Genomic DNA, 26,808 nt, shown 5'->3' on the forward strand with positions numbered 1-26,808 from the left:
AATTGAAAAGGTTGCAAGACACAATGAAAATTTTAGGAAAAATGAATAAGTAAATGAGTGGAAACTTTACCGGTGACTGTGTTAAATAATAAGGCACTAAAAGAGAATGACTCTCCCTAGACACAACAATATATATATATATATATATATATATATATGGTCGAAATGGTGCTTAAAGATATGTCAGAGAAAGTAGCTGATCATTGGGGATGGTTGCTGAGATGCTGATAATATCCAGTGAAGTAGAATATTCACTTAGTCAATCAAATAATACAATGACCAGCTAAGCAGTAATCTTGTTAACTAATACACACACAAAGGTGTTCTATTAAGAACTAACTAAAGAGGCATCAGAATGATAGACCAAGCTATGCAATTAACAGGAAGGGTTACAGCACAACTTAATAGAATGAAAATTAGCTTAAACCCTTGAGCATTCAAATTAATTCGTCAACTGTAATGCTTATTCATACATTGTTTTGAATTAATCATGTATTCTCTCATAACTTAAAGATTTCGATCATGTGATTGTTTATTTTTAGAATGACATTGTAAGGTACGTGTGAGAGGCCAGATCTGGCAGGTGAACATAAAACAGATAGAATATTTTAAAGCAGATATGATTGATTTAAATGTTAAAGGGTTAACCCTTTAGCATTCACATTATTCAGTCAAAAGTAATGCTTATTTCTTCACATTGTTTTGAATTAATCATGCATTATCTTGTAGATTTGAGATTTTGATGATGTAACTGTAAATTTTTTAGAATGATATTGTAAGATAGGTGTGAGAAACCACATCTAGCCTGTTTTAACATAAAACAAGTAGAATATTTTTGTTGGATATGGCCGGTTTAAATGCTAAAGGGTTAAAGGAGATGTAGATGGAGGTTGTACCAGGACAGGATACCAGTAAAGCTCTTTTCCTGGTAAAACAACTACAGGAAAAGGTCACAGTAAAGAACAAACCTAGACAAGGATTTTGATAGGGTACATGCTTTGTAGTCTGGTGGTTGCTAAGAAAAGTAAGTGCAGATACACCAATGGCTTGTACAAGCAGTATAAGTCACGTACAAAGAGGTTATCAGTAAGGTAAGAGTTAGCAACGAATTCAGCAGGGAATTTAGAGCACAGGTAGATATCTATTAGGACTTAGTTCTCAGCTACTCTTGTTTTTTAGAGTTCTGCAGGCCATATCAGAGAAGTACAAGTTCAACTGCTGGCTGGAAGTTATGTATGGCAATGACCTAGATTCCATGACTAAATGTATCAAACATTTAACCAAGTCTTCTCCACATACTCAATTCATTTGTATACATTGTCATCATCATCATCATTTTAATATCTTGCATGAATCATGACTCATGCTTGCATGAGTCAGATGGAATTTGTTGAGGAATTTGTTTTCTAAGGTCAGATGCCCTTCCTGTCGCCAATTCTTTCTCACCTGTTTCTCTGCAAGGTAATATTTCATCTTGGCTAAACATATTTTCACAAACGGTTTGAAATAAATGACACTGCTTGTATAACACCGATGCTCACTTACAACTTATAAGGTAACACAAACACACATGATGGGTTTCTTTCAGTTGCTTCTACCAACCTAAACCTCTCACAAGGCATTGATAAGCTTAAGACTATAGTAGAAGACACTTGTCCAAGGTATCATGCAGTAGGACTGAACCTGAAACCATGTGGCTGGGAAGTGAACTTCTCAACCACTCAACCACACAGCCATGCCTAAGCTAAAAATATAAAAAATGGGAATTAACAAAATCAGAGTGCTTACAAGTTCTTCGGGATTTGACTTGTACACAGAAAGATCTGTCATAGTGTCCTGAAATAATATGGAAAAGCATTCTCACAGAAACAATTCAACCAAACTGATGATGTGCTCTTTCTTAACAGAACTCATATATTTTCCAGCATACAAGTTGAATTTTTCAGACCTAAATTTACAGCCTAATAAGGCAGTTGATTTATGACTTATACACTAAGACAACTTTGAAGAACCAAAAAATCTATGCGAAAAATGCAGTAGAATTTGGAAAGATAGTGACAATGTTTGAATGTTTACACTATATATGTCGACTTGTATGCCGGAAAATACAGTATCTTCTTAGTTTCAAATAAGTATACAGTCTAACTAATCATACAAACTTGTTTTAATTATAAAAATTATCCTTAAAATATAAACATCCATAACAATGCAAATTAACATCATCATCATTTTAATGTTCAATTTTCCATGCTTGCATGAGTCAGAAAGAATTCCTTGAGGCTGATTTTTTATGGAATGATGCCTGTTTCTAAGCAAGGTAATATTTCCCAATGACTGAATATGTTTTTCACAGAAGACTGGAGATAAATATCACTGTTTGTATAACTGGGATACTCACTTATAACTATCATGTGATGTCAAGACAAAGAGGCACAAACACAGACATGTGCATGTGTGTGTGTGTGTGTGTGTGTGTGTGTGTGTATATATGTATGTATATGTGTGTGTGAGTACATATATATAAATATATATGTACTGGCACTCAGTCGTTTATGATAACGATCCAGTTGATCCAATCAAGAGAACAGCTTGCTTGTGAAATTAATGTGCAAGTGGCTGAGCAGTCCACAAACACATGTACCCTTCTCAGGGAGATACAGTGTGACACAGAATGTGACAAGATTGGCCCTTTAAAATACAGATAGTACTCATTTTTGCCAGCTGAGTGGACTGGAGAAACATGAAATAGTGTCTTGCTCAAGAACACAATGTGCCACCAGGAATTGAACTCATGACCAGCTGAATTCCCTAACTACTAAGCCATGTGCCTATACACACACACACACACACACACACACACAACAAGCTTCTTCTACTTTCCATCTCCCAAATTCATTCACATGGCTGCCCATATATCTATATTTATTAAAATTTATAGTTTTCTCTTCATATATGTAATACAAACACACCTATTTACACATACATACACACACGTGTATATGTGTGTTTATATATATATGCATATATACATACATAACACTAATAACTTCTAGTTGGTGTCAGTTCTATTAACAATAGAAAAGAGAAACAATTGGTTCAGGCATAACTGTTGGGAAGAGATAAGAGGCAGATAGGACTGCTTCAAAGCCTTTTACACCAACAGAATTGAACACAGGCTACTGCAGCTTACACAACTGAATTTAACTATGAACAGGATCTACCTAAGTAGATCCTAAGCTAGGTCAACCTAGCTTAGTAAATCCTAAGCTAGGTCGGCTCAGGTGTCAAGAACTACATATGTCTTGTTCATTAATAATGCTGGCAACACATAACACACGGTACTTATTTCATGGTTGGTTGTCCTTTGGATACGCTATTTGGTGGAGAAAGTCAGAAGACGAAACAGAAATTACTTACATCCCATGCTGGACGTTTCTTTCTTTTTTTATTGATGTTTTTAGTTGGATACAACGGCCGTCCTTTCTTTATGAAAGACATCTTTAGAAATACACAGCAAACAGAAAAAAAGAAATATCAATGACAAGAAATTCCTTAATAATCATGTTTAGTTTTAAAACACATATGGAAAAACATTATGGAAACATTTAAAAGCTTTGTAATTAATATATCAATCAATTCTTATATTTGTTACTAATGTAAGTTTATAAGGTAGGGGCAATGGACAAATGTAATTAGTTATTTAGCCCTAGGTCAGTCATGATCCAGCAGGAATTTCATCTATGATCATCTTGTCTTCTATTTTTCAGACATAATATATCTAGGATTATTACATTATACAGTGTTTCCTGTGTTTTTTAGGGTGTCATTTGAGGAAGTCTGCACAGCCATTCCTAACAGGTTGAGTGATCATGCTGTGACTGCCTTGCTAGTTCTTCATTACTAATATCATTGACTGAAGTGAAATGTTGTCTGATTTGTTCAGCAAATATGGGAGACAACACCAGACATGTTTCAATTTTATCAGACCTCCACAGTGAAACATAATAATATCTCTGAAAATCCAAACAGACATGATGAACTTTCATTCAGTTTCCATCTCACAATTCCACTCACAAGGCAATGGTCTAGCAGTAGATAGTATGTATCAAGCATTAATTGCAGAGGGATTTACTTGTGATATGTAGTCTAGCATCTTATCCTTGGTGAAATATGCTCACAAAATACTATATATCACTGGCTACTCTTTTGTTTAGACAGTGGTATAAAATCAAGCTACAGATTATTATTAGATTGGAGAGAATTTGTAAAAGACATTTTTCACAAGTTAATGACCAGCATTAAACTAACAGTTTCCAATCTGTGGATTAGGACGACAAAATCTTTTACTTTCAAAATATTTGATGAAATATAAAATGCTCATGAATATATAATACATAAAGACATAACCATAAAAGCCACAACACAACATTTACTGTAAACAAAAACTATTGTATATTTTCCCCAAGAAAAGTATCCAGTATTAAGCATATACCATTTCTTGAAAATAGTTATTTTTTTATTGATTAAAAAAAAAGGTGATGGAAGATTGTTGATCGGTTTATGGTAATAAATGGTCACAAACTGTTGATCTAGCAATATTGGATTTAATACCATGTGTATCCTGACTTTTAGAAAAGGTACCCCATAACTCTCTATATGCCACAAGAAGTAATTAAAAGGGTGGGCATTAGGAAAGGCATCTAGCTGTAAAACACTGCCACAAAATGTCCTGTCCAGTGATGCCAGCATGGAAAAGTGGACAAGATGACCATGATGGTGATGAAAATGGTGGTGTTAGTGAAGATGATGATGATGATAATGATGACAGTAAAGCTGCTGATTTTACCAAAGACAAAGACCAACAGCAAAAGCAGATTGATCAGTATGGAGAACCCAACATCTCTTGTTGGTTATGGCCCCTAAATTGTAAACAGAAGAAAATGAAGAAGAATGCTAAGGAGAACGATGCTGAGCAATATCAAAAATCTCTGAACCCCTTTCCCTGCAAATCTTAGGTAGACATGAAATCATAAGGAGAGTTGCAATGTAGACAGAAAGTGGCAGCAGAAGGGTATCCAGGAGCAATAACCTGGATGTGGCCAGACCTCCTTTAGCGTGAAAGGACTTAAGGGCTGAAACACTTGCATAAAGTGTGTGTGTGGAGGAGGGGGGTTCTTCTCTGAAGACCTGCTATTAACCTCTCCCTACAGATTCTTACTACCCTACTGTATATATACAAAGGGAATGACAAGGTGAAAATGATACTGGTCAACTAATTCACTGTAGACATTTGACTGGCAGTGAGTGGGGTTAGGACAGAAGATTAAACTTTTAATTTTATGTACTTCATCTTACCTGAAGAATTCCATCTAAGATAGACTTACCTCTGGATCAAGGATAGATGTATCTTATCTTTCATCAGCTTAATACGAATAAAACCAGATAACTACAGGCACTTAAAACATCTCTGGAATTTAGAAAGTGGTGATTCCAGTGTAGCTAGCTAATCCTTTCCTGGCTCACAATATGGCCTGATACCTATTTGTTGACTGGTAAGTTATTAGAGTGCAGCAATGGTAGTACACTGACTTCAAGGGATTTTAGTTAATTACATATGAGACCTTATACTTTTTCTGCTAGTTATTTTATCAAGATTGTAAGGGACGAAAGATAAATCTTACACATACACACACTTTATTTATCAAGCTCTCCTAAAAGGATGAAAGGTAAAGTCAACCTCAGTAATATCTGAACAGTGTGCTGAGAGCCAGAATGACAATAAGGCAATCTATCTGACAATTCAAAGACTCAGCCAATTCATTTCACACACACACACACATAGATAGATAAACTTACTTGGAAATGGATGCATGGCGTTCAATCAAATAATAGTATAAATAACATGCACAAGAGCAGGTGGCACATAAAATACACCATTTTGAGCGTGGCCATTGCCAGTACTGCCTGACTGGCCTTTGTGCAGGTGACACATAAAAGCACCCACAACACTCTCTGAGTGGTTGGCGTTAGGAAGGGCATCCAGCTGTAGAAACTCTGCCAAATCAGACTGGAGCCTGGTGTTGCCATCCGATTTCACCAGTCCTCAGTCAAATCGTCCAACCCATGCTAGCATGGAAAGCGGACGTTAAACAATGATGATGATGATGATGATGCAGATATGGGTATAGGACATCACAAAACGTAAACAACATGAAATACAAAAATAAAGTTCAGTATGCAAGCAACGAGAGAAACAAATGGAAAACAAGACAAGTAACATAAAAAACGACCCTTCATCAGTGTCAGCAGTCCTTCTACTCATTATTTTGAGCAGTGAATGACAAGATAAGACTTTGAAGGCAGTTGCTCCCGAGAACCAAACTAAAATTTGGGATTTGCAGAGGGTCAAAGTTGGTAACAAAAACAGGACAGTGGAGACATACAAGGAAACCAACTGGAAACAAACATGGAGGGTCGGTAGACCAGACGAGGTAAAGTAGTGAATGCTGGAGAAATATTGTCTTTGACAAGAGAAAAGATAGAAAGGGAAATAGATAGGAATACGTGCAATCTGTACAACAGCACTGAAGGAAAAGAAAGATGGATGATGGTCACATATGAGCAACGAGAGAGAGAGAGAGACAGATAGAAAACGGTGAAGGGGAGAAAAAAAGAATTAGAGAAAGGATGAGAGAGAAAACGAAAGGGGGAATTTTGATCAGTTTTCTTGTATGTCTCCACTCTCCTGTTTTTGTTACCAACTTTGACCCTCCGCAAATCCTAAATATTATTTTGGTTCACGGGAGCAACTGCCTTCAAAGTCTTATATTGTCAGTCAATGCTCGAAATAAGGAGTAGAAGGACAGCCGACAACTGATGAATGGTCGATTTTTATGTTACTCGTCATGTTTTCCAATCGTTTCTCTCATTGTTCGCATACCCAACTTTATTTTCGTATTTCATGTTGTTTACGTTTTGTGATATCCTGTACCAATACATGCATATATATATTATTTATATTATTATTATTATATATTATATATATATATATATATACTTTATTTGTAGGTTAGCAGGCTACCATTAATTTCATGCCAAGAAGATTTCTCAGCCATTATTAAACCTGCTACATTGGATGTTGGTACTCTTCTCCATGAAGTTACATGTATTCTCATCCAAGATGCCAAGATGAAGATGAGTTCCAATGTCGCATGTGGTAGCCTCAATAATTGCTGAGAAACCTTCTCCTAGCATGAAACCAGAAGTAGTCTTGTTAACCTGAGCACTCATTCTCACTGTTCAATATTTGCTTGTGTGTATACACACACACACATACATTTATACATGAACACAAAGACACAGTACTGTCTTGAGCCCTAGGACCCATAGAACTTGTTACCTAGTTTACATGATGTATAAATTAGCTGAGATCACAGAATGCAAGTCTGTCGCAGGGTTACTCATTTAAAGCTGAGTTGACTGGAGCAATGTGAGATGAAGTGCTTTGTTCAAGAACACAATGCATCACCTGGTTTGGGAATCGAAACCACATTCATGCGATTGTGAATGCAACACCCTAACCATGAGGCCACATGCCTTCACATACACAGAGACACACACGTGTGTATGTGTGTGTGGTTATGTGTTTGTGTATCCTGGCTGTATCCCTGCATATCGTAACAGGCATCTAAAAGGACATCTAACTGTAAAACATTACTTGGAAAAGCCCCGTCCAGGAAATGCCTCCATGGAAAAGTGGTAAAATGATAATGATATATAAGTATGTGTGCGTCCATGTCAGTGTTTATGTTTATACCAGTATTGCATCCCTTTATGTCAAAAACTTAACTTAGTCTTCTGGTAAACAGAGATCAATAAAATAAATACTAGACTTAACTCTTTAGTATTCAGATTACTCAGTCAAATGTAATACTTATTTATTCACATTGTTTTGAATTAATCATGTGCTATCTCCTAGCTTTGAGATTTGATATTTCAATGATGTGATTGTATTTATTTTCAGAATAACATTACAGGATTGGTGTGAAAGACAAGATTTGGCTGGTTTAAACATAAAACAGACAGAATGTTTGGGCCTGATTTGGTTGGTTCAAATACTAGATTTTCAAATTAGTACTGGGAGCAGGTGGGTCAACATGGTTCCTCGAAAGTAGAGTTCTAGCGTGGCCACAATACAACGACAGAAAATCAGCAAAAGAATATGTATGTGTATGTGCGTGTGCTTACATATAATTGTGCCAAAATATAAGTAATACATGCCATTTTTGTTTTTGTTTTCTTCTTCTTACTTAATTTCTTTTGGTTTTCTTCCTAGATAAAGAATACGAAACAACACTACTACAACAGAAAATAATGATTTCTTAAGGCTACAAATATTTTGGGGGCGGGGATATGAGCGAGTAAACTAGTCACAATACTTGGTTGATACTTATTTTATCAACCTTAGTAGAATGAAAAAGTAAGTTTTTATTATTTCCCTCCCCCAAATATAAGGTAGGCTGTCAAACGTTTGATTGTCAGTTATAATCCTTTCCTTGCACTTACATCACTCTGACTCTGTAAATGTAGATAAATAAATTAAAGGGTGATGTTGATAAATATCTTGTTGCCACCATTTCATGAAGAGGTAGACTAAAGTACAAAAAAAAAAAAATGCTTGAGGAGTATGAGGAAAAAAATCTTAATGTTTCACAAAATGAATGACCAATACAAGGAACGTAGTAAATCACCAGCTGGGGCAAATAAGCAATATGAAATACTGCTGATATTCAATGTACTGTCAAACAAAACTGCCAAAAATAATAATGCAAAAGAGTGATTATAAAAATAACTAAACCTGAGAAACACTACAATATGCAGACATCACAAACCTCTTAAATGTCCAAGAAAATTGTTACAACTGGCATTTTGTTCATGTCCATCATAAATGGTGGATGGATGAAGGTGATGTAAAACTGTGGTTGGAGAAATATGGCCATAGTGTTAAGAAGGTTTTGTTGAAGAAACCAGTGTTACCAGCGTGGGATCAATTTCAAACCCCACAAAAGAGAAGCAACAAAGGAAGAAAAAAAACCCTTAAGCAATTATAAACTAAAAAGTCAATATCTCCTGCAGTTTAATATTGTAGTTACAACCATCAGACATTTCAGTCAACAAGCTATTGAAATGTTTTACACAAGAGTGGAACCTGTGGATGGTTGCTGGGAATATCTGGTAAACCCCAAAAGATGACCGAAGCAACCTACAACTGCAGAAGTATGTCTGTTGGTGAAGTCATCATGAGCAACAGTCAAAGTAGACATAAAAGAATGTGAAATCTGAAATGCAATAAATGAGATTAAAGATGAACTTCTCTATGAAAATAGTGTTAAGGTAGAAACAGCTAGACATAGTGACACTGACGTAGATGGCAGCAGTGATTGATGTGTTAACAGACACTATATTTACCAGAAAGTAAACTAAACATGCTATTTCTGACATTATCAAGAAATATATTTCACATTAAAGGTTAGTCTTAAAGAGATAAGCTCTCTCTCTTTACCGACTTTTACTCTCTCACACACCCTTTCTTTGACTATAAAGGAGTTATGGATGCACTACACTGCATCTCTGCAATAGTGGAGATCAGTATGGTGCCCAGGTAATCAGGACTTGGTAGTACTTTTGAAACTACTTACATAGGTAATTGAAACATAGACATGCATTATGGTCTGTAGTGAGTATGCCTTAGTGATGTACTAAATTTTGTTTAATGCTCTAAATTAGATACCTTTACAAAATAAATCTTAGATTATATGATCATAAATAGTCAAACACATTTTTCCAAAACCAAACATTGCTAATTATAGGGTGGTCTTATGACCTTGGGTACACAGAAACTATGAAGATTTTTGCATACATCATTCAGTACATCACCCTTTAATTTATTTAATTTCATGGCTCACTTGAGTTATTACACTTAGTTCATTTCATTTTCCATTAAATTTAAGCTATGGACCCATGAAAAAGAATCAATAAACATGAGGTCTGTCCATAAAGAAACTGTACCTTTAAAACAGAGCACCAGCAAGGTGTTATGATAGAGTATATACTATATATGGTGACTTTAGTGGAGACACATGGCTTAGTGGTTAGGGTGTTGGTCTCATGATCATAAGACTATGGTTTTAATTCCTGGATTGGGCGATGCATTGTGTTCTTGAGCAAAACACTTTATTTCACATTGCTCCAGTCCACTCAGCTGGTAAAAATGAGTAATCCTGTTATAGACTGGCATTCCATCCAGGGAGGAATATATACCAGAGAAACTGGCCCTATGCTCTTTATGGAGTAATGTGGACTTAACAAAGGTAACTTTGACATTCTGTCTAATAACAGTTCCAGTCATATCAGTTTGTCACTGATCCACTGGTGCTAGAGATAATGTATGTTCAGTGCACGTGGTGATTTGTTGCAAGTTGAAGAATGAAGAATTTGGAAGAGTAAAGCAAATATGTTTGTGTGAAATTCTGTTTCAAATTTGGAAAAACTCTTAAAAAATCTGATACCCTAAGTGGTTCACTCATAATTGCACAGTTGTTCAGGCAAAAAGCAAAACCAACAATGTCCAGCAAAATTTATCTCCCCACCCCAAATGGCATGTACCCTTACCCAGCAACACAACTGAAAGTCAACTATCCAAACTGTGTAAGATGATTATATGATTATATATAGTACAACACTCAAGCTATCCTGCCTTCTAAACTGCAGCAGATTCTTTTGGTTCCTTGCCAAAAGGATTTCCACCAACTTTGCAGAATCCTCTTTCTCTCCATTTCACAACAATGATGGTTCTATGAGAGCAATACTCCTGCAAAGAAAGTCTCCACCTTCACTGTCTGTTTTGCAGTCATCTCCACATTGCATGCTCCTGGCAAATCTCCTCCAATTTTATCCTTTTTCACCCTTTTATGTCTACCATCTTGTACACACACATGCCAAAAGCCAAAGTACCTTTGGTCACTTCAAACCAACAAGGCTGCCAACCCTGACAGTGTCCAAACTTTTCACACAAACACTGGATCCCCAGAGCTAATCTCTATACTCACCAAACTTTTCAATCTTTTCTCCTCTACAGAGGAAACATTCTCAAGAAAGGCAACTACTCTGACTCAGCTAACAATCACTTTATCACACTTCTAATATCTCTAAGGTAAGGGATGCAGCTGTTAACAATGACATCCTCCAACGTTGCTCTCTTTCTCTCCTTATTGACCACCAGCATGGTTTCTGTAAAGCCAACTCCATTTGTGACCTACTCTCCTTTATCGCCCACCTGTAGGCTCTTCCTTTGGAGAAATTTGGTGAAAATAATATTGTCATCTGATATTTGCAAGCTTTTTTTATTGTCCAGTGCATGAATCTCCTTTCGAAATTGCCTGCCAGTGGGTTCCACCAGTCTTCCAATTTTGGGGATTGGTAGCTTTCTATCAGGTCACTATTGTAGTGTGTGTTGACAAAGGTGTAACAAAGAAGGCTTCTCTATGTATTGGAAAATAATTTGTTACAATAATGGGAAGTCCCTCATTCTATCAACTTTGGCAAGCCCCAGAATCCAAATTTGTCCCTTACTTTCTTCCTTGACTCATTTTCCAACACCTCCAACAAAACATGCTCTTACAGATGAACCCACCTTTCATTCTTTCCTAACATGCATCATTCACTCACAACCTAGACCTTACATAACAAATCCTCACTGATTCCATGACCAGAAACTTCAAAAAGCATCCTTCATTGACTATATACCATTCTCTTTCAAGAAAACATCATCACATCACATCCCTTTCATTATGAACGCCTGCAAAAATCACTCCAATTTGTGGTCCCACTGCCACCAAGGATTTCTTTTGACAAAAGCACATCCTTAACATAACTAGAATTGCATCCCAATGACTGGCCCTTCTCTTCAATCCCCTACACTTATTGACACTATGCTAAGCTCAGATGAGACCCACAATAGGATATTACTCTCACATATGAGACAGTGCTACTGCACATATAAACACCCTAGACAACATCTTGAAAAAGGTTATCCAACTGATCAGCAAAAAGGCATTTATATACAAACTCCAGCTTGTAGTCCACAGGTGTGCTGACTCCTCTCTTATCACTACTATAATGGCTTTTGCTCCATGGAGCTAGTAGAGCTTATGCTACCTCTTCCTATTTTCATCACCCTTTCTGTGTGCAACTCTGCAAGTCTCACACTAATCATTATGCCACATCTTTTCTTTCCAGAATGTCAGATTTCTGGTATTCTTTCCTCGTTTATATCTTTCTTGGTCACGGGCACAATCCCTTTCTCTAGCACCAGCAAAATAACAAAAAATTCAGGAGTTTATCCAGACAGCCCAGATGTCAACAGAATTATAGCAGAACTTAACCATTCTCTACAGATTCTTGAACCAAAGTTAAAAATCAGTAATTATAGAAGACAGTGCAGTGAAAGGTCTTTGATCAGATTTTGTTTCTTGAAAACATTAACTTTGCCTTTCGTCCTTTCAGGGTCGATAAAATAAAGTACCAATTGAGAGCTGGGATCGGTGTAATCGACTAAACTCTTCCCCACAAAATTTCAGGCCTTGTACCTAAATTAGGACGGATTTTTAATGGCATTGTCTTTGAGGAAGGTATTCACGACACAATATTATTTGTATCCTGTATAAATCCAAGGGGTTGTCCCTCCTTAAGAAAATCAAAACTGATAAATATCTTTTGCAGAAGCAAAATCTAATATTTTTCTTAGCAGCAAAGAGAAAGATGGGAAGTTGAGCCAACCAAGGAGTCTCCATTCAGTCACATTGACCCGCTAAGAACAGCAACCAAATCTCCGTTATAATACACCTTACTGTCTTAGAAAAGAATTCATTGATTAATGAGTTCATAGGTTCACTGGGACTGGGGAAAAGACAGCATGGCCACGGTTGAAACGTCCTTGATCAAAAGTTTGCCCAACGAGGGCTGACTTGGAGCTAAAAAACAACAGGGGACACTAAGCCAAAGAGGCAGCCTCTGTACAGTCATTCGACCTCCAAGAAATAGTGACAAAATTCTGCTAAGCCACATCCTTCCGCCTTAAAAAATTAAAGACATTGGGAAAAATTGTTCCAAATGTACAAAAAGAGATGTCATAGCTAGAATAACTTAGATCATAGAGCTTGCTTAGCTAGGGATGTTCTGGGGTTAAACCACAATTATGAAACGCTGAAAAATAAAAAGAAAGAGACGCTTTGATGGAATTAGGGGTAGTCGTCTATTGTGTTCAATAATAACCAAACTGAAGAGAAGGATGCGGTGACATCTATGTTTTTCTTAATTAATAAAGCACTATAAAAGCTGAATGAGGGAAGTTATGAAAATATGGATTTATTAAACAGTCATATAAACATGCATTTAAGCAATCACATAAACATTATTAATATTACTATTAAACAATTACGTAGAAGTCTTACTGTCAGAAATGTGCAGTTAACAAAATGTATATTTACAATATTTATATCTAAATGTATCGATAAAATATTGACTCTAAAGATATGGTTAATAATACTTCAGAAAATTTATAATCTTAATAATATATGTACTAGTTAAACAATTATATACCGATACTATGAAAAGATGTTCTTAAGGGCAAAATGGTTTTGATGTTTATGTTTCTTTCTTTCTCAATAACAAACATTAAAAAGTTTTTAAAAAATAAAGAAAAATTACCATTAATTCGCTTCGTTCAGAAAATGCCGCTTTAATTAGAAGTTAATGAACGAGTCGAGTTTGCGTAATTAATTATTGGTTCACTGAAATCAGATCCAGAATTCGATATTGTCATAAGTAGATATATATTGGTAGGTAAGAGTTTGTTGGAATATATAAAATGTTTGTAATGTTGCTATATCAACCACTTCTCGCGACGGCAAGTAGCATATAGCTATATACCCCCAGTTTTCATGTTTATAAACCAATGTTTGTTGCTATCAATGCTAAATATTATTGCTCTTAATACATTTCGTACGTCTTACTATTTAAGTCAGCGACGAAACTTTATCAATTCATTGAGCGTTGAAAAAAATAATTGCTTGATTTTATAAAATTTCTTAACTCAGTCGAAAGTGGCGCTTCCTGAGTCGTTAACAATAAATAAGAAAGGGGAGGTAACTCAAAGTTTCTCCCTCTGTTTCAATCTTTCTCTCCCTGTCTCTGTCTCTCTTTCTCTCCCTGTTTCTGTCTCTCTTTCTCTCCTTCTCTTCATGTACCATGCCTACAGGCGTTGGCGATTATAGATCTCGATGCTAAAATATGATGATTCGTGATTTTTCTTGGGAAAGATAAGCAGTGGTTATTCGTTACCGTCGGCAGGTTTATTTACATTTTACTGTACTAGCCTCCCGCTTTCCCGAGCTTACTCTTGAGACAAACGACCTAATTAACCTTTAGTCAAGGAGACTCATTCGTATTGGTTTCAAATTTTGGCACAAAGCCAGCAAATTGAGAGGAAGGGGTAAGTCGATCACATCGATCTCAGTGCTCAACTGGTACTTATTTTACCAACCCCGAAAGGATGAAAGGTAAAGTTGACCTTGGCGGAATTTGAACTCATAACGTAAAGACGAACGAAATACCGCTAAGCATTTTGCCCGGTGTGTTAACAATTCTGTCAACTTGCCGCCTTTGGGAGACTTGAGCTAAACCTAATCATTAAACGGGCCCTCCCCTCAGTTCTGGAGCCGTCAGGGTTGTTCAGAAGTGATGGAAAGAGACCAGATGGTCTTACCCTCTGTCCTTGGGTTAGAGGTAGGTGCCTCATTTGGGATTCCATAGTCTGCGACTCCTTTGCTCCCTAACACATCCTGGATGCTGCAGTTAAGGGGAGGGTCACCACTTCTGTAGCCGAATGGAAGAAAACCTTGAAGTATCGGGACCTGACAGTGAACTATCTCTTCCAACCTGTGGCATTTGAGACGTTCGGAGGGGCTGGGCTACTAACTGCCAACGGTTAACGTTGTCTTGTCAACGTTGGCAGCTCGCCTCACCGAGGCGTCAGGTGATGCCCGTGAGGGCGCTTGGCTTTCCCAACGCCTTAGCCTCGCCATCACCCGTAGTAATGCTGCGAGCGGGCTGGCTTGCTTCAGTAGGTTCCGTTAAACCTTGTCGTGTGCGACTAGTTGCTGTGACGAAAAAAATTGGTAAATTTTTACAATCACCAAAAACCAAAAAATTCCCCACAATACAGTTTTAACAGAAAAATTTGGAAGAATTAGATGAAAGTTCTCCGGTAATTTTCTTTCATGTAAATAAATGTTTACGTTAATTAAAAACAAAAAAATCATATTGACATCAAAGTATATCGACTTGTGTGATATAATGTCTAAAGTCAGACCCCCGCGTCCTGTATGTCTTTACAACCTGATCATCTTCTGCTATTTGATACGTAAGTGCCAGAGAGAGCCTAAGAGTTATGGTGGCCATACTCACCAAAATGCTTGAACAATGGAGCTGAATCTTCACCAACGGATGCAGTTTAATGTCTTATCCAGGGCATCATAGTTATTAGATGGTCAAAAGACACGAAGCAATGAACAAGCTTCTAGGTAGTTTCTCGGTTTACTAGAAATAGTAGTTACTGTCTCTTGAGCCACATCATAATAGTTGAAAGAAATGACATCAGAAAATATAGTTTAACAAAATTATGGGATGGTCACGAGTGGAATGTATTTAATTATAGGTCTGCTCAATCAGAAATGACTTGTGGCTAAACAACCACAGCAAAATGACATATTTCGTTTGTGTGGGAGAATATTCGTTGTTAGAAAACTCATTCTTTATCTTTTATATTTTACTTGTTTCAGACCTTGCTAGGGCATTACCTTAAAGAGCATAGACGAATAAATCGACCCCAGTACCTGTTTTTTAAAGTATGGTACTTATTCTAATCGCCTCATTTGCCTAACGGCGTAGTTATGCAGACGTAAACAAACCAGCGCCGGTTGTGAAGCGGTGGAAGGATCAAACACAAATACATAGACACACGTACAACGCATATATACGACAGGTTTCCACATATTTTTCGTTTACCAAATTCAATTTCAAGACGTTGATTGGCTCGGGGCTATAGTAGAAGGCACTTGCCCAAAACCACATGGTTGCAAAGTGACTTATAATCAATAAAATTACTGGATAACAAGAAATTAATGGTGCAGTTAGAAGACCCAGTTGCTACGTATGTGGTAGTTGTAGTGGATTCGATCCACAATAGCCAAATTTCACGTAACAGTTCAACAGAACTTTTCTCATGGTGGAACAATGGTTTTTCTGTGACAGTAGTTTTACATTTACCAGATTGCCTTAGCTAGGCTGAAATAATATCTTCACCACTTGATCCTTCTAACCTCAAAAGCTAGAATTAAGATAACAAGTACCACCAACAAACCATTGTTCTCAACGACATGCCTATCCTTCTGGATAGTTATAAAAGCAAGAACCCCCAAGCAAAAATCAGTTAGTCACTTGCTAACAACTCAGTTAGTGACAACTCGAGTAAGAGAGACCGATGATCAATTAGGGAAACGGACCACTAGAATCATGGCCACAAGCAGGCAACCGCTAAAGACAAACGGCCAGAAAAAAAAGAAAGTTTATAGTCGGCGACTATGCGAGCCAACGTCCCACACTCTCTCAGTTTTACTAACTGACTTTCTCTTCTCTGCACATTACCATATCTCTCTCTATGGTTTACTACTACAATAAGAACATACAGGCCGAAATTAACTTTTTTACTTCGCATGCTCTAGGATTTTATCACCTGCCCGTCGAGGCAAGGTATATTCAATATAACGGTAAATAAATATTTCCTTAAAACTTCATGCATTGTTCATCTTTCATCCTTACATAATGAAGAATCTCAACCATCTACAAATATCAACCGTTTCATAGTAAAGGCGACTTGGAATTATTCTTTCCAAAAGATGAAGGTAAATGAAAAGAAAAAGGAGAGTGACAGACAGCATTAAAAGCAGTGCTCTACGTTTAATGTGGCCACACGTATGGATGATAAATGAAAAATGGTTTGATGCGTGGAAGCCATGGTCTTCTCCTGTGCGTTGCCTCCTATCTGCTACTGGTGTGTGATGAGAGAGACTAGATCACTTCTTTACTGTCCGACGTCTTGGCGAGAAAAGAGAAAGAGATGAGTCTCTGAACCTTAATGTTGCTTATGCCCTCTATTGGCCAGCGTGTTTAAACCTGCTGTCAAGCGAGGTAACTGCACCTACATATTCATTAAATAAATAGCATATGGTCTAAGTCATCATTTGGTCGGGTAGATGATGATAGACATCTGTTGATGCCAGTGAATCTGGATAGAAGAAAAGGTTGTTCTGCCAATTGACTTATTCAGAAGTGATGATATAAGGTGGTACCGGTGCCAGTCAGCCGTCAATGAAATTAAACTGCAAATCGATGGATTTACTTCCGAATCATAGGCACAAGAATATAACAGCCTGAGATATTCGCTAGAATAATCTCTACAACTGCGTTCCTTTGACAAAATGCTTTTCAGTGAAATCTTATGGACTTACTAAAATTGCTTGAGCGTCAGACAAAATTTCCCACAATATTTAATTACAGCTCTCTACTGTCTGGGCTCTAATCCCACCGAGGTTAACTTTGTCTTTCATCCATCTGAGGTCGATAAAACAGTCAAGCGATTGGCTATTCGTAAAATGTATCTTAGAATAATAAAATAGATTAAGAAGATTAAGCAGTGTTTATTAGCGCTATGTTTAATAACGAGTACAGTTAAAGACAATCGGATATATTTAACGGTCTTTATTGGTGTGGTTGGGCACATTAATCCTCTAAATTGACGAGTTTTGTTTACCGTCATTCACTAGCCATAAAAGAAGCTTCAACTTCAGTAATTTTACTGACTTGTTACATATGTAACGCGCAAAAAAATTGTTGTAATGCAAATAAAAGCCTGTCCTGAACTCGCTTGTAAAACGGAATGACCTACTAGTTTGTAGTGAACCCTGGCGGTCACATTCTGGAAGCTTCCGGTTAACGTGGAAGTCGGGGACTTCTGGTTTATCCCTTATATAGAGGAAGGAATTTCTAAATTCGTGCCATTCAGTGCCTGTTGATTCTTCGACATGCATTGGGTCAAGCCGCCAAATACATACCAGCTCGCGCACACATTCGCCTCACTTACTTGGAGATATGTGATTGCAAACGTGCGCGCAAGCTGGTGTGTATGTGGCGGCTTGACCCAATGCATGTCGAAGAATCAACAGGCACTGAATGGCGCGAATTTAGAAATTCCTTCCTTTATATAAGGGATCAACCGGATGTCCCCAACCTCCACGTAAACCGGAAGCTTCCAAAATGTGACCGCCAGGGTTCACTACAAGTTTATAACTGAAGGAAAGTTTTGTATTTATCAGTGTTTATCGGGCAGTGATGTGCTTTTATATGGACATCACAGCATATGTATGTATGTATGTATGTATGTATGTATACAGTATGTGCGCGCGCACGTAGATATATTGTAGTATGGTGTTCTTCAATCAGAAATATGGATGTCACAAGGAATACTAGATTTATTATTAATTACAATTTCAGAGCGGCGAGCTGGCAGAACTGTTAGCATGCCGGGTAAAATCAACTTTGCCTTTCACCCTTTCAGGGTCGTTGAAATCAGTACTAGCTCCTTCAAAACTTCAAGCGTTGTGCTCTATAGTAGATATGATTATTAATTACAATTAAATTTCTGGATCTTTATGATTTGACGGGCAACACTTGTTTTCTTAACGAAACACTTTCAAACTTGGGATACTGGTAGAATGTGTCATATAAAACAACTTCTTCTCTTAACCTTCTTAACAAAAAATTGTACATCGCAAGTTATTTCATGTTAAAGTTGTCGTATTTCTGTAATTTCAACCAATCACTGACGTCTATTCAGCTGAATACAGTTAGTGCTGTTCGGTGTCAAGTGTGTTATTCCCTGTTTAATTATATCATTATTCCCTAGTAAGGGTTTAGGGTTCGGGTTTTAGGGTTAGGGTTTTAGGGTTATGGTTATGAGTTATAGGGTTAGAGTTAAGGTTATGGCAAAAATAATCACAACCCTAACAGTAATCCTAAAACTAACCCTAACTCTAAAACCCGAACCCTAACCCTAAAACCCTAAAGCTAAAACCAGTACAAACGCACGAACGATGTCATAAATAACAGTGACAAACGAAATATATACCGCTGATAGTTGTTGTTGACAACGGATAGTTTTTGTTGACAAACAACGGCACTAATTTTATTCAAGGGAAAAATCCCGTAACACCGTTGTTTACATTCCACGGCGTAATTGTTTTCACCTCAATAGACGTCAGTGATTGGTTGAAATTACCGAAATATGACAATTTTTTACATGAAATAACTTCGAATACAATTTTTTTTTATCTGTTCTATAACACAAAATATACAAGTATTCGAAGTTTGAAAGTGTTTCGGTACCAAAAACATTACATAAAAAAATGTTTTCCGTCAAATCATAAAGATCCAAATTTCTTACAAATCACACATTAAGGAGAGTATACTCGATTTAACCGACTTTAATACATAATTAATCAATGCTGTATTGTGCAGTGTCCTTCGTACAAACAAGTGAAGTTTTAGACATTCACTGCTTTTCACTGGTTTAAAGGACTAACGAAAGAGAAATATATCTGCCAGCGATGCACTTACTATATAAACAGAAGCAGAACTCAACTCTAGACTCTCTTTCTCTCTCTCCTTGGCAGACATCAGCTAGAGACAGAAGTGGCCGCTGCTTATTCTTTTGTTAGTATAATCCAAGACACATTTTATTAGAATGAGATATGAATTCGCCGTATCTCGATTCCAATCGACAACATATATTGATTTCTGATATTCTAGGAACAATTTCCAACTCACATTACACCTGACATTCACAACGCGCGCGCGCGCACACACACACACACACTTATGTAGCATATATATTGTTATTTTCGCAACACATTTGGAAGACAAATGTGTTGCAAAAATATACACATCCATATTATACTCAATACAATTTACACATTTGTACTTGAATATCGTTACTTCTCTTTGTATTTATCATGCTACATTAGATCTAATGGGCTCTTTTAGATTTAAAAACCCATTAAATTTCACTGAATCCCGCTGAAATTAATGAGATCCTTTTAAGTTTTTGGGCCTCTACAAATTATGTGGATCCCCAAGATTGAATGGGGTCCTCTTTATTATGTTATTATGTTTTGAAGTAAGAAGTTCGTATGGGCCCCACCACCTGTAAATTCGGCCCTGGTTGTAAATAAAAAGAAATTACACACATGCATGCGTTTCCATCCCACGCCACAGTTCCATTCAGACATATTCGGTGAAAGTTCGTTTACTTTCCCACATTTGAAAGACTTTTCAATATGAAACCGTTCGGTAACATGAATTGACTTTTATCAAACTAGATTTACAATGTATATATATGTAGCAGAAGTGATTTACACTATCATTGTGTGAGATGTTTTCATTTTGACTCGTCTAGGCTTAAATACCTCAATATCGGCTCCACAAGGTACGAAAAATATTCCTCCAGTAGTTCTGACCTCGTCTATAGAATTCATATTTTTTCCGTCCAAATGACTTTGAAGACTGGGGAATAAATGGTAATCAGATGGGGCAATGTTCGGCGAATATGGTGGGTGGGGCATCGTTTCCCATTCAAACTATTCCAGCCTTTGGAACGTCATCCTCGCAGTATGTGACCGAGCATTATCCTGATGAAAGAACACTTTTCGTCTTGAAACCAAAGATGGTCGTTTTTCTTCTCGTGCTAACTTAAGCTGCTCAAGCTGCTCGCAGTAGATCTCCTTTGTAATCGTTTGGTTTGGGTTTAAAAGTTCAAAGTGGACTAAACCTTTCATATCCTACTAAACAGATAACATTACCTTACTTGGTTGAAGATCTTCTTTAACTTGAGGTGCCGGTGTTTTTTTCCTTTCTCTACCCACTGTCTTCAGCGCTTGACATTTTTATAGAGAACCCATTTCTCATCACCGGTCACTATTCGGTCCAAAAAAGGTTCATTCATGAGACGTGACAGCAAAGAAGAGCACATATTCACTCTGCGCGCGATTAAACTCTTAAAGTTTGTGAGGAACCCATTGACCCAATTTGCTGACTTTTCCGATGGCACGCAGGTGTCGATGAATGATTGAATGACTAAATCCAAGCTTCTCTGCCAGTTCCTCAACAGTTACGATGGGATTTTACTCCAGCAGAGTTTGCAGGGCATCCTCGCTGAGCTCTACTGATCTTCTAGGACCAGGCTCGTCTTCTCGGCTATAGTTTCCAACTCGGATTTTCTGGAACCACCGTTGACACTGGCTTACGCCTATTGTCCGATCACCATATACTGCATTAATATTCCTCGCATTTTGCGTTGCGTTGTTGCCTTTATTGAACTCATAAAGCAAAATATGCTGAATATGTTCCTTTGTCACTTCCATTATAGCTTTGAAAAAATAATTGTTAAAATCGAACTGCACTCTTCAAAATTTGCACTAAGAATAAGCACAAGGTAAAATTACTACCTGCTTTTACAGCAAGTTGATGCACGTAGTTTATTCCGTCCCCCTCCGACTTTTTGTTCAGGTAATTGAAACAATCCGCATTAGTTATAGGATGACCCAACACACACACACACACACACACACACACACACACGCTGATGTCACTTGCATTCATATTTTCTACAAGAGTAAAGCAAACTTGTCCCAAGTAGGATGTGAACTCAGAGCATTCAAATACCAACTTAATGTATGTGCTATGGAGTTGCAGTATGCAGGAGGTACACATGCCTGTGAATTCCTTACGGATCGAAAACACGACGGATTATTTCGATCGGATGGGTACTTAACATTTTCACTCTAGCTGCAACTCAAATATTACGATGCTATATTTTTGTTTACTACTCTACCGGTTTCAATGAAGTGTATTATTTATAGAACATTGACTTTTATGTTCATATTGATATTTCAAGTCATAGATAGTGAATGTCATCGCAGTTGTTGAGGTGCTCAGTTATTGACACAGTTCTCACTGTGTTTTCGTCTCCTTTTATCGATTGTATTATTTTCACAAAGGAGGATGGTTATAATGTCATGGCAACAAGAATCGCTTTGGTATTTAACATGAAAGACAAAAAAAAAAAGTTTCATTATTTTAAAGCACTTCCTTGTTTCAACAATTAAATGGCGAATTGTTAAAACCTCCTCAAGTAGAGCAAAGAAAAGTACTATTTTTGCTTATGTGAATTAAAGTTAGGGTGCAAAGGTTTCCGGGATGGTTCTTAAAATGAAAGAATGATTAAACAAACAGACGAACGAATCATAGAATATGTTGCAGTATGCAGTATGTTGCTTTAGAGTTGTCTCCCTTTATATTAAGCTAATTCTTTCTATTAATTAGAATATATTTATACATTTATTCATATATTCATATTTAAAATGTGTAAGCAAAAAATATATGTTAATGGAATATATTGATGTATTTCACCTTTATTAATTAATTTATTTATTGACGATCAATATTTTGTTCAAAATCAGAAATTGACTTAAATAAGATGCAATAATAATATATTATTGTATTAAACAAAAACAAAATAACATCTATGACATAAGCGACCTCGGCTTAGCTTTAACCATGTTTAATGTCGGAACGCGTCTCCATACAAATAAACAACACCGAGACTAACCTAACTGTTTGTATGTTTGTGCAATAACAAATCATGTAAGTAACTATCTTTAATTACTTAGTGTACACACAGTATTTATACTTGAACAAAATGAAAGTCACAGGCAGTATATACGTATGTATGTCCGGTTTCTTTTTCGAAGTAAATTGGTCAATCCCCGCTTAATGACAAACTCCGACACAAGTGGACATGAAAATAGAAAATAAACACAGAAAAAACCCATAACAAACGAAAGACAAAGAAACTTCGCATCGGACAGAATCACTTCGAGTTATTATTGCTTTTTGAATTTTTCTTCTACGATGTATGTTATAATTTTTTTTTAATATCTTCATTTGTTTGGTTTCGTCAGGTGAAATGTCTTGTGTACTTTTAGTTGGCTTGTAATGTTTTGTTGGGTGTTGTCTTTGTAGCCGATAAATAACTCACTGTTGTGATTATTTTTATTATTTAATTGATCCGGATAGCAACACAAACACCAAATTCAATGTTAAAGAAAACGTAGTAATTGGACGTATATTATACAAACATATGTACGCATAAATATCTATCTATCTATCCATCCATCTATCCATCCATCTACCCATCCATCCATCCATCCATCTATCTATCTATCCATCCATCCATCTACCCATCCATCCATCTATCTATCTACCCATCCATCCATCCATCTTTCTATCTATCTACCCATCCATCCATCTTTCTATCTATCTATCTATCTATCTATCTATCTGTCTGTCTGTCTGTCTGTCTGTCTGTCTATCTATCTATCTATCTATCTATCTATCTATCTATCTATCTACCTATCCACACATCCATCTATCTATCTATCTACCTATCCACACATCCATCTATCTATCTATCTATCCATCCATCCATCCATCTCTCTCTCTCTCTCTTTCTCTATCTATCTAATCTCTGATTCGCTTTCTGAAAAATAAAAGTTTTGGCGCAAGTCGCTCATTGTAATCATGGATAACGTTATCAAAATTAGGGGTTTCCGAATTCTTTAATTGCTTAATGTTATCAACCGGGTTTTACTCTCGAAAAGGCCTTAAACATGATTAAAAGAAACTGTTTCCGTTGTACATACAATATAAACACACATTGTCATTTAAGGCATATCAGCCGCAACTATCCTGTCTTTTTTTTTTTTTGTCAAGACAGTCGGATGTGTGGGATTTCATAATTTTACTGTTATTCCAAGTAGTTCAACCTACTGCGTATGGGCTGTTTTTATTGTTGCTAAGCCGTAGGCTAATTCTGATCGAGAAAACCTATAATAAAAAGCGTCCCAATCATGACCATCCTGTCCTTTTGTATATCAGGTACTACATTGTTGTTGAAAGTGTCCTTTGTCTAAGATTGTAGCGTATGTGATATGAAGAGATTTTGGCTGCTATTTCTTGCAATTCGAGCGACTGCGCAAACGCTCCATTGCTGACTCGGATTTATTTTAGTTATTGTTTATATTCGCAGATCATTTCTGATTGAGCGGTCTTACGATCAAAGGTATTCTAAGCATCATCACATCTATTTCTCAGCCAGTGAGCAGTTCACACCATCTAATGTATCCTTCACGCACACCCGCATCATCATTATCATCATCGTCAGCGTTGTTTTAACGTCCACTTTTCCATGTTTGAATAGGTCAGACAAATTTCGTTGAGGTAGACTCACTATGACTGGATGCCCTTCCTGTTGCCAACTCTCACTCGTTTCCAAGCAAGATAGTGTTTCGCCATGACCAAACATGTTTACATGGAAGGTTGGAAATGATCAATACTACTTGCACGATAGTGACATGACACTCATTTACAATTATTGCATGAAATCAAGACACACACACACACACACACACATAAGCTTCTTTCAGTCTCCATCTACCAAATCCACATATAAAGCTTTGGTTAACCTAGGCTATAGTGGTAGTCACTTCTCTAAGGTGTACCTGAAACCACATGGTTGGGAAACAAACTTCTTAACCACATAGTCATATATATATATATATATATATATATGCATGTGTGTGTGTAGCTGTGTGGTTTAAGTACATGGCCTAGTGGGTAGGGTATTTCACTCACGATTACGAAATCATGATTTTGATTCTTAGACCAGGTGGTGCATTGTGTTCTTGAGCAAATCACTACACCTGTAGAGACAATGTCAATTTGATGGAGAGAGTGAAATAATCTGCAATCCGAATTTTGATCATTATATTTTTAAAAAATCATCTGTGTAGTGTTATTTGACAAGAAATTGCAGAACTTTCATCTGTCATCTAATGACATGAGAGTTTATGATATATATGTCTTTTCTGGAATGTTGGATCTCGAAGCAGCTGATGCTATAAATAATAGCATGTAGATATTGGGTTAAAAAGCCCTTAAGAGAGACAGTCAAAGGCTGCCCATCAACAATATATATATGTTCATATTACTTGCTGGGTCTAGCGGTAGGGACTGTGCCCTTGACCTTTACAGCCCCTCTAAGAATAATGATGTTGCTGCTGTTAATGGTCTACTTGAGCTGTTTCAAGTTGGCAATTGGAAGAAAGTTCTGAGAGTCTGGACACAGTATGGGTGATGAAAAGAGAAGAATTGGGTGTGTATGAGAGGAGGTGGCATAAGACCAGTGAGTAGCACTAAAAAAAGGCAGAGAGAGGGGACAGCATACTGGTGGGAAAGAAACTAGAGCTTGTCTGTAAGTGATTTTATACCAATCAGTCAAGTGGCTTTTCTCTAGGTGTGGTCTAGAATATTTTTGTTTGCAGTACAAAGTACAAGAAGAGTGAGGAGAGCATAGACCTTCTCATCTAAGAGGATCATTATGGGTGTAGGGTGAGCCAGAAGCACATGATAAACAAGGTTGTTGAGCAAATATAGTGGCTCTTTGCGCTTATACACACACACACATGTATGTATATATGTTGAAATCATCAGTGTATTTTGCTATTCTTTCATCAGTTATTAATAAGAAATTGGTTGATGACTCACACAATTGCTACATATACACTATTTTTGTGTGTATATACATACATACACATAAATATGCATGTGTGTATATCCATACATACAGATCTATATATATATATATATATATATATATATATATATATATATATATATATATATATATATATATATATATATTATAGGCACAAGTGTGGTTATAAGCCCAGATGTAGCTGTGTGGTTGAGAAGCTAGCTTTCCAGCCAAGTGGTCCTGGGTTCAGTCCCACTGTGTGGTACCTGGGATAAGTGACTTCTACTGTAGCCTAGGCTGACCAACATCTTGTGAGTGGATTTGGCAGACAGAAACTTACAGAAGTCTCTGGTACATTGTGTGTGTGTGTGTACTTATGACCTGTTCATATCGACACTCACTCACTTAAAATGTTAGCAACATCAGTTTGGTGAAATGTGTTGCTATTTAAAGATAGATTTTAAAGAGTAAAAATGACATCAGTTTGCTTGTGCACTTGTGTTATAAAACTGGAAAGGGGGCAAGTATCAAATAAATTAATATAATGTATACATATAGATACAAAAGCATATTAAAATGTCAAATAAATACAGAATTCTAAGGAAAGTGTAGTACAACAATTCACCAAGGGCTAAGGAATGTCAAAAAGGTGAATCACCTACTCTTCTACTGCTGCCTTCTGAGAGAAGCCAGAATGTTGAACAAATTAATAACCTCAGCTTCTCTTTGATACCTACCTTTTTTGTTGTAAAATTTATCCATGGCAGGACACTCTCTCTCTCCATCTTTGCTTTCAACAAGTGATAGTCAAAGAATAGGATAAGGAGTGAAAAGGACCCATTCATGTCTCTCCTTGTCTGAATTTTCTTTCAAATTTCCTTCTTGTCTTTATAGCTGTTTATTAAACTTCATCAGAACTGACTGCACAGTATTTACCATATCATTGGTCCAGGTTAACAGCACCACATGGCCCTTGGGTGCTT

At 36.8% G+C, this 26,808-nt stretch overlaps 2 protein-coding genes across 10 annotated transcripts in view; one reads left to right on the top strand and one right to left on the bottom strand.

Annotated features, from left to right (window-relative positions):
• Positions 1–14,429, bottom strand: part of LOC106868889 (uncharacterized) — a 44,653-nt gene extending 30,224 nt beyond the window's left edge. Inside the window, exons 1-4 of one of the 7 annotated variants that reach the window (XM_014914348.3) lie at positions 13,768–14,203; positions 8,281–8,331; positions 3,418–3,498; positions 1,789–1,836 (exon numbers count right to left, since the gene is read on the bottom strand). In XM_014914348.3, the coding sequence (XP_014769834.1) occupies positions 1,789–1,836; positions 3,418–3,498; positions 8,281–8,331; positions 13,768–13,770 (183 nt within the window). In that variant the 5' untranslated portion in view covers positions 13,771–14,203. Of the gene's footprint in view, positions 1–1,788; positions 1,837–3,417; positions 3,499–8,280; positions 8,332–13,767 lie in introns of all 7 variants that reach the window. The other 6 variants (XM_052969726.2, XM_014914349.3, XM_089355458.1 and 3 more) reach the window with 6 other exon arrangements.
• An 8,075-nt stretch (positions 14,430–22,504) lies between these two features.
• The window catches only part of LOC106868894 (spartin), a 30,962-nt gene continuing 26,658 nt past the window's right edge, over positions 22,505–26,808 (top strand). Inside the window, exon 1 of one of the 3 annotated variants that reach the window (XM_014914354.3) lies at positions 22,505–22,875. Coding sequence is in view for 1 of the 3 variants with exons in the window: in XM_089355460.1 (XP_089211586.1) it covers positions 24,594–24,608 (15 nt within the window). In the remaining 2 variants the exon portion in view is untranslated. Of the gene's footprint in view, positions 22,876–22,982; positions 23,145–24,499; positions 24,609–26,808 lie in introns of those variants that run through there. The other 2 variants (XM_089355461.1, XM_089355460.1) reach the window with 2 other exon arrangements.

The sequence above is a fragment of the Octopus bimaculoides genome, chromosome 7 (genome assembly GCF_046866305.1).
Source record: "Octopus bimaculoides isolate indiv1 chromosome 7, ASM4686630v1, whole genome shotgun sequence".
Lineage (NCBI taxonomy): Eukaryota > Metazoa > Mollusca > Cephalopoda > Octopoda > Octopodidae > Octopus > Octopus bimaculoides.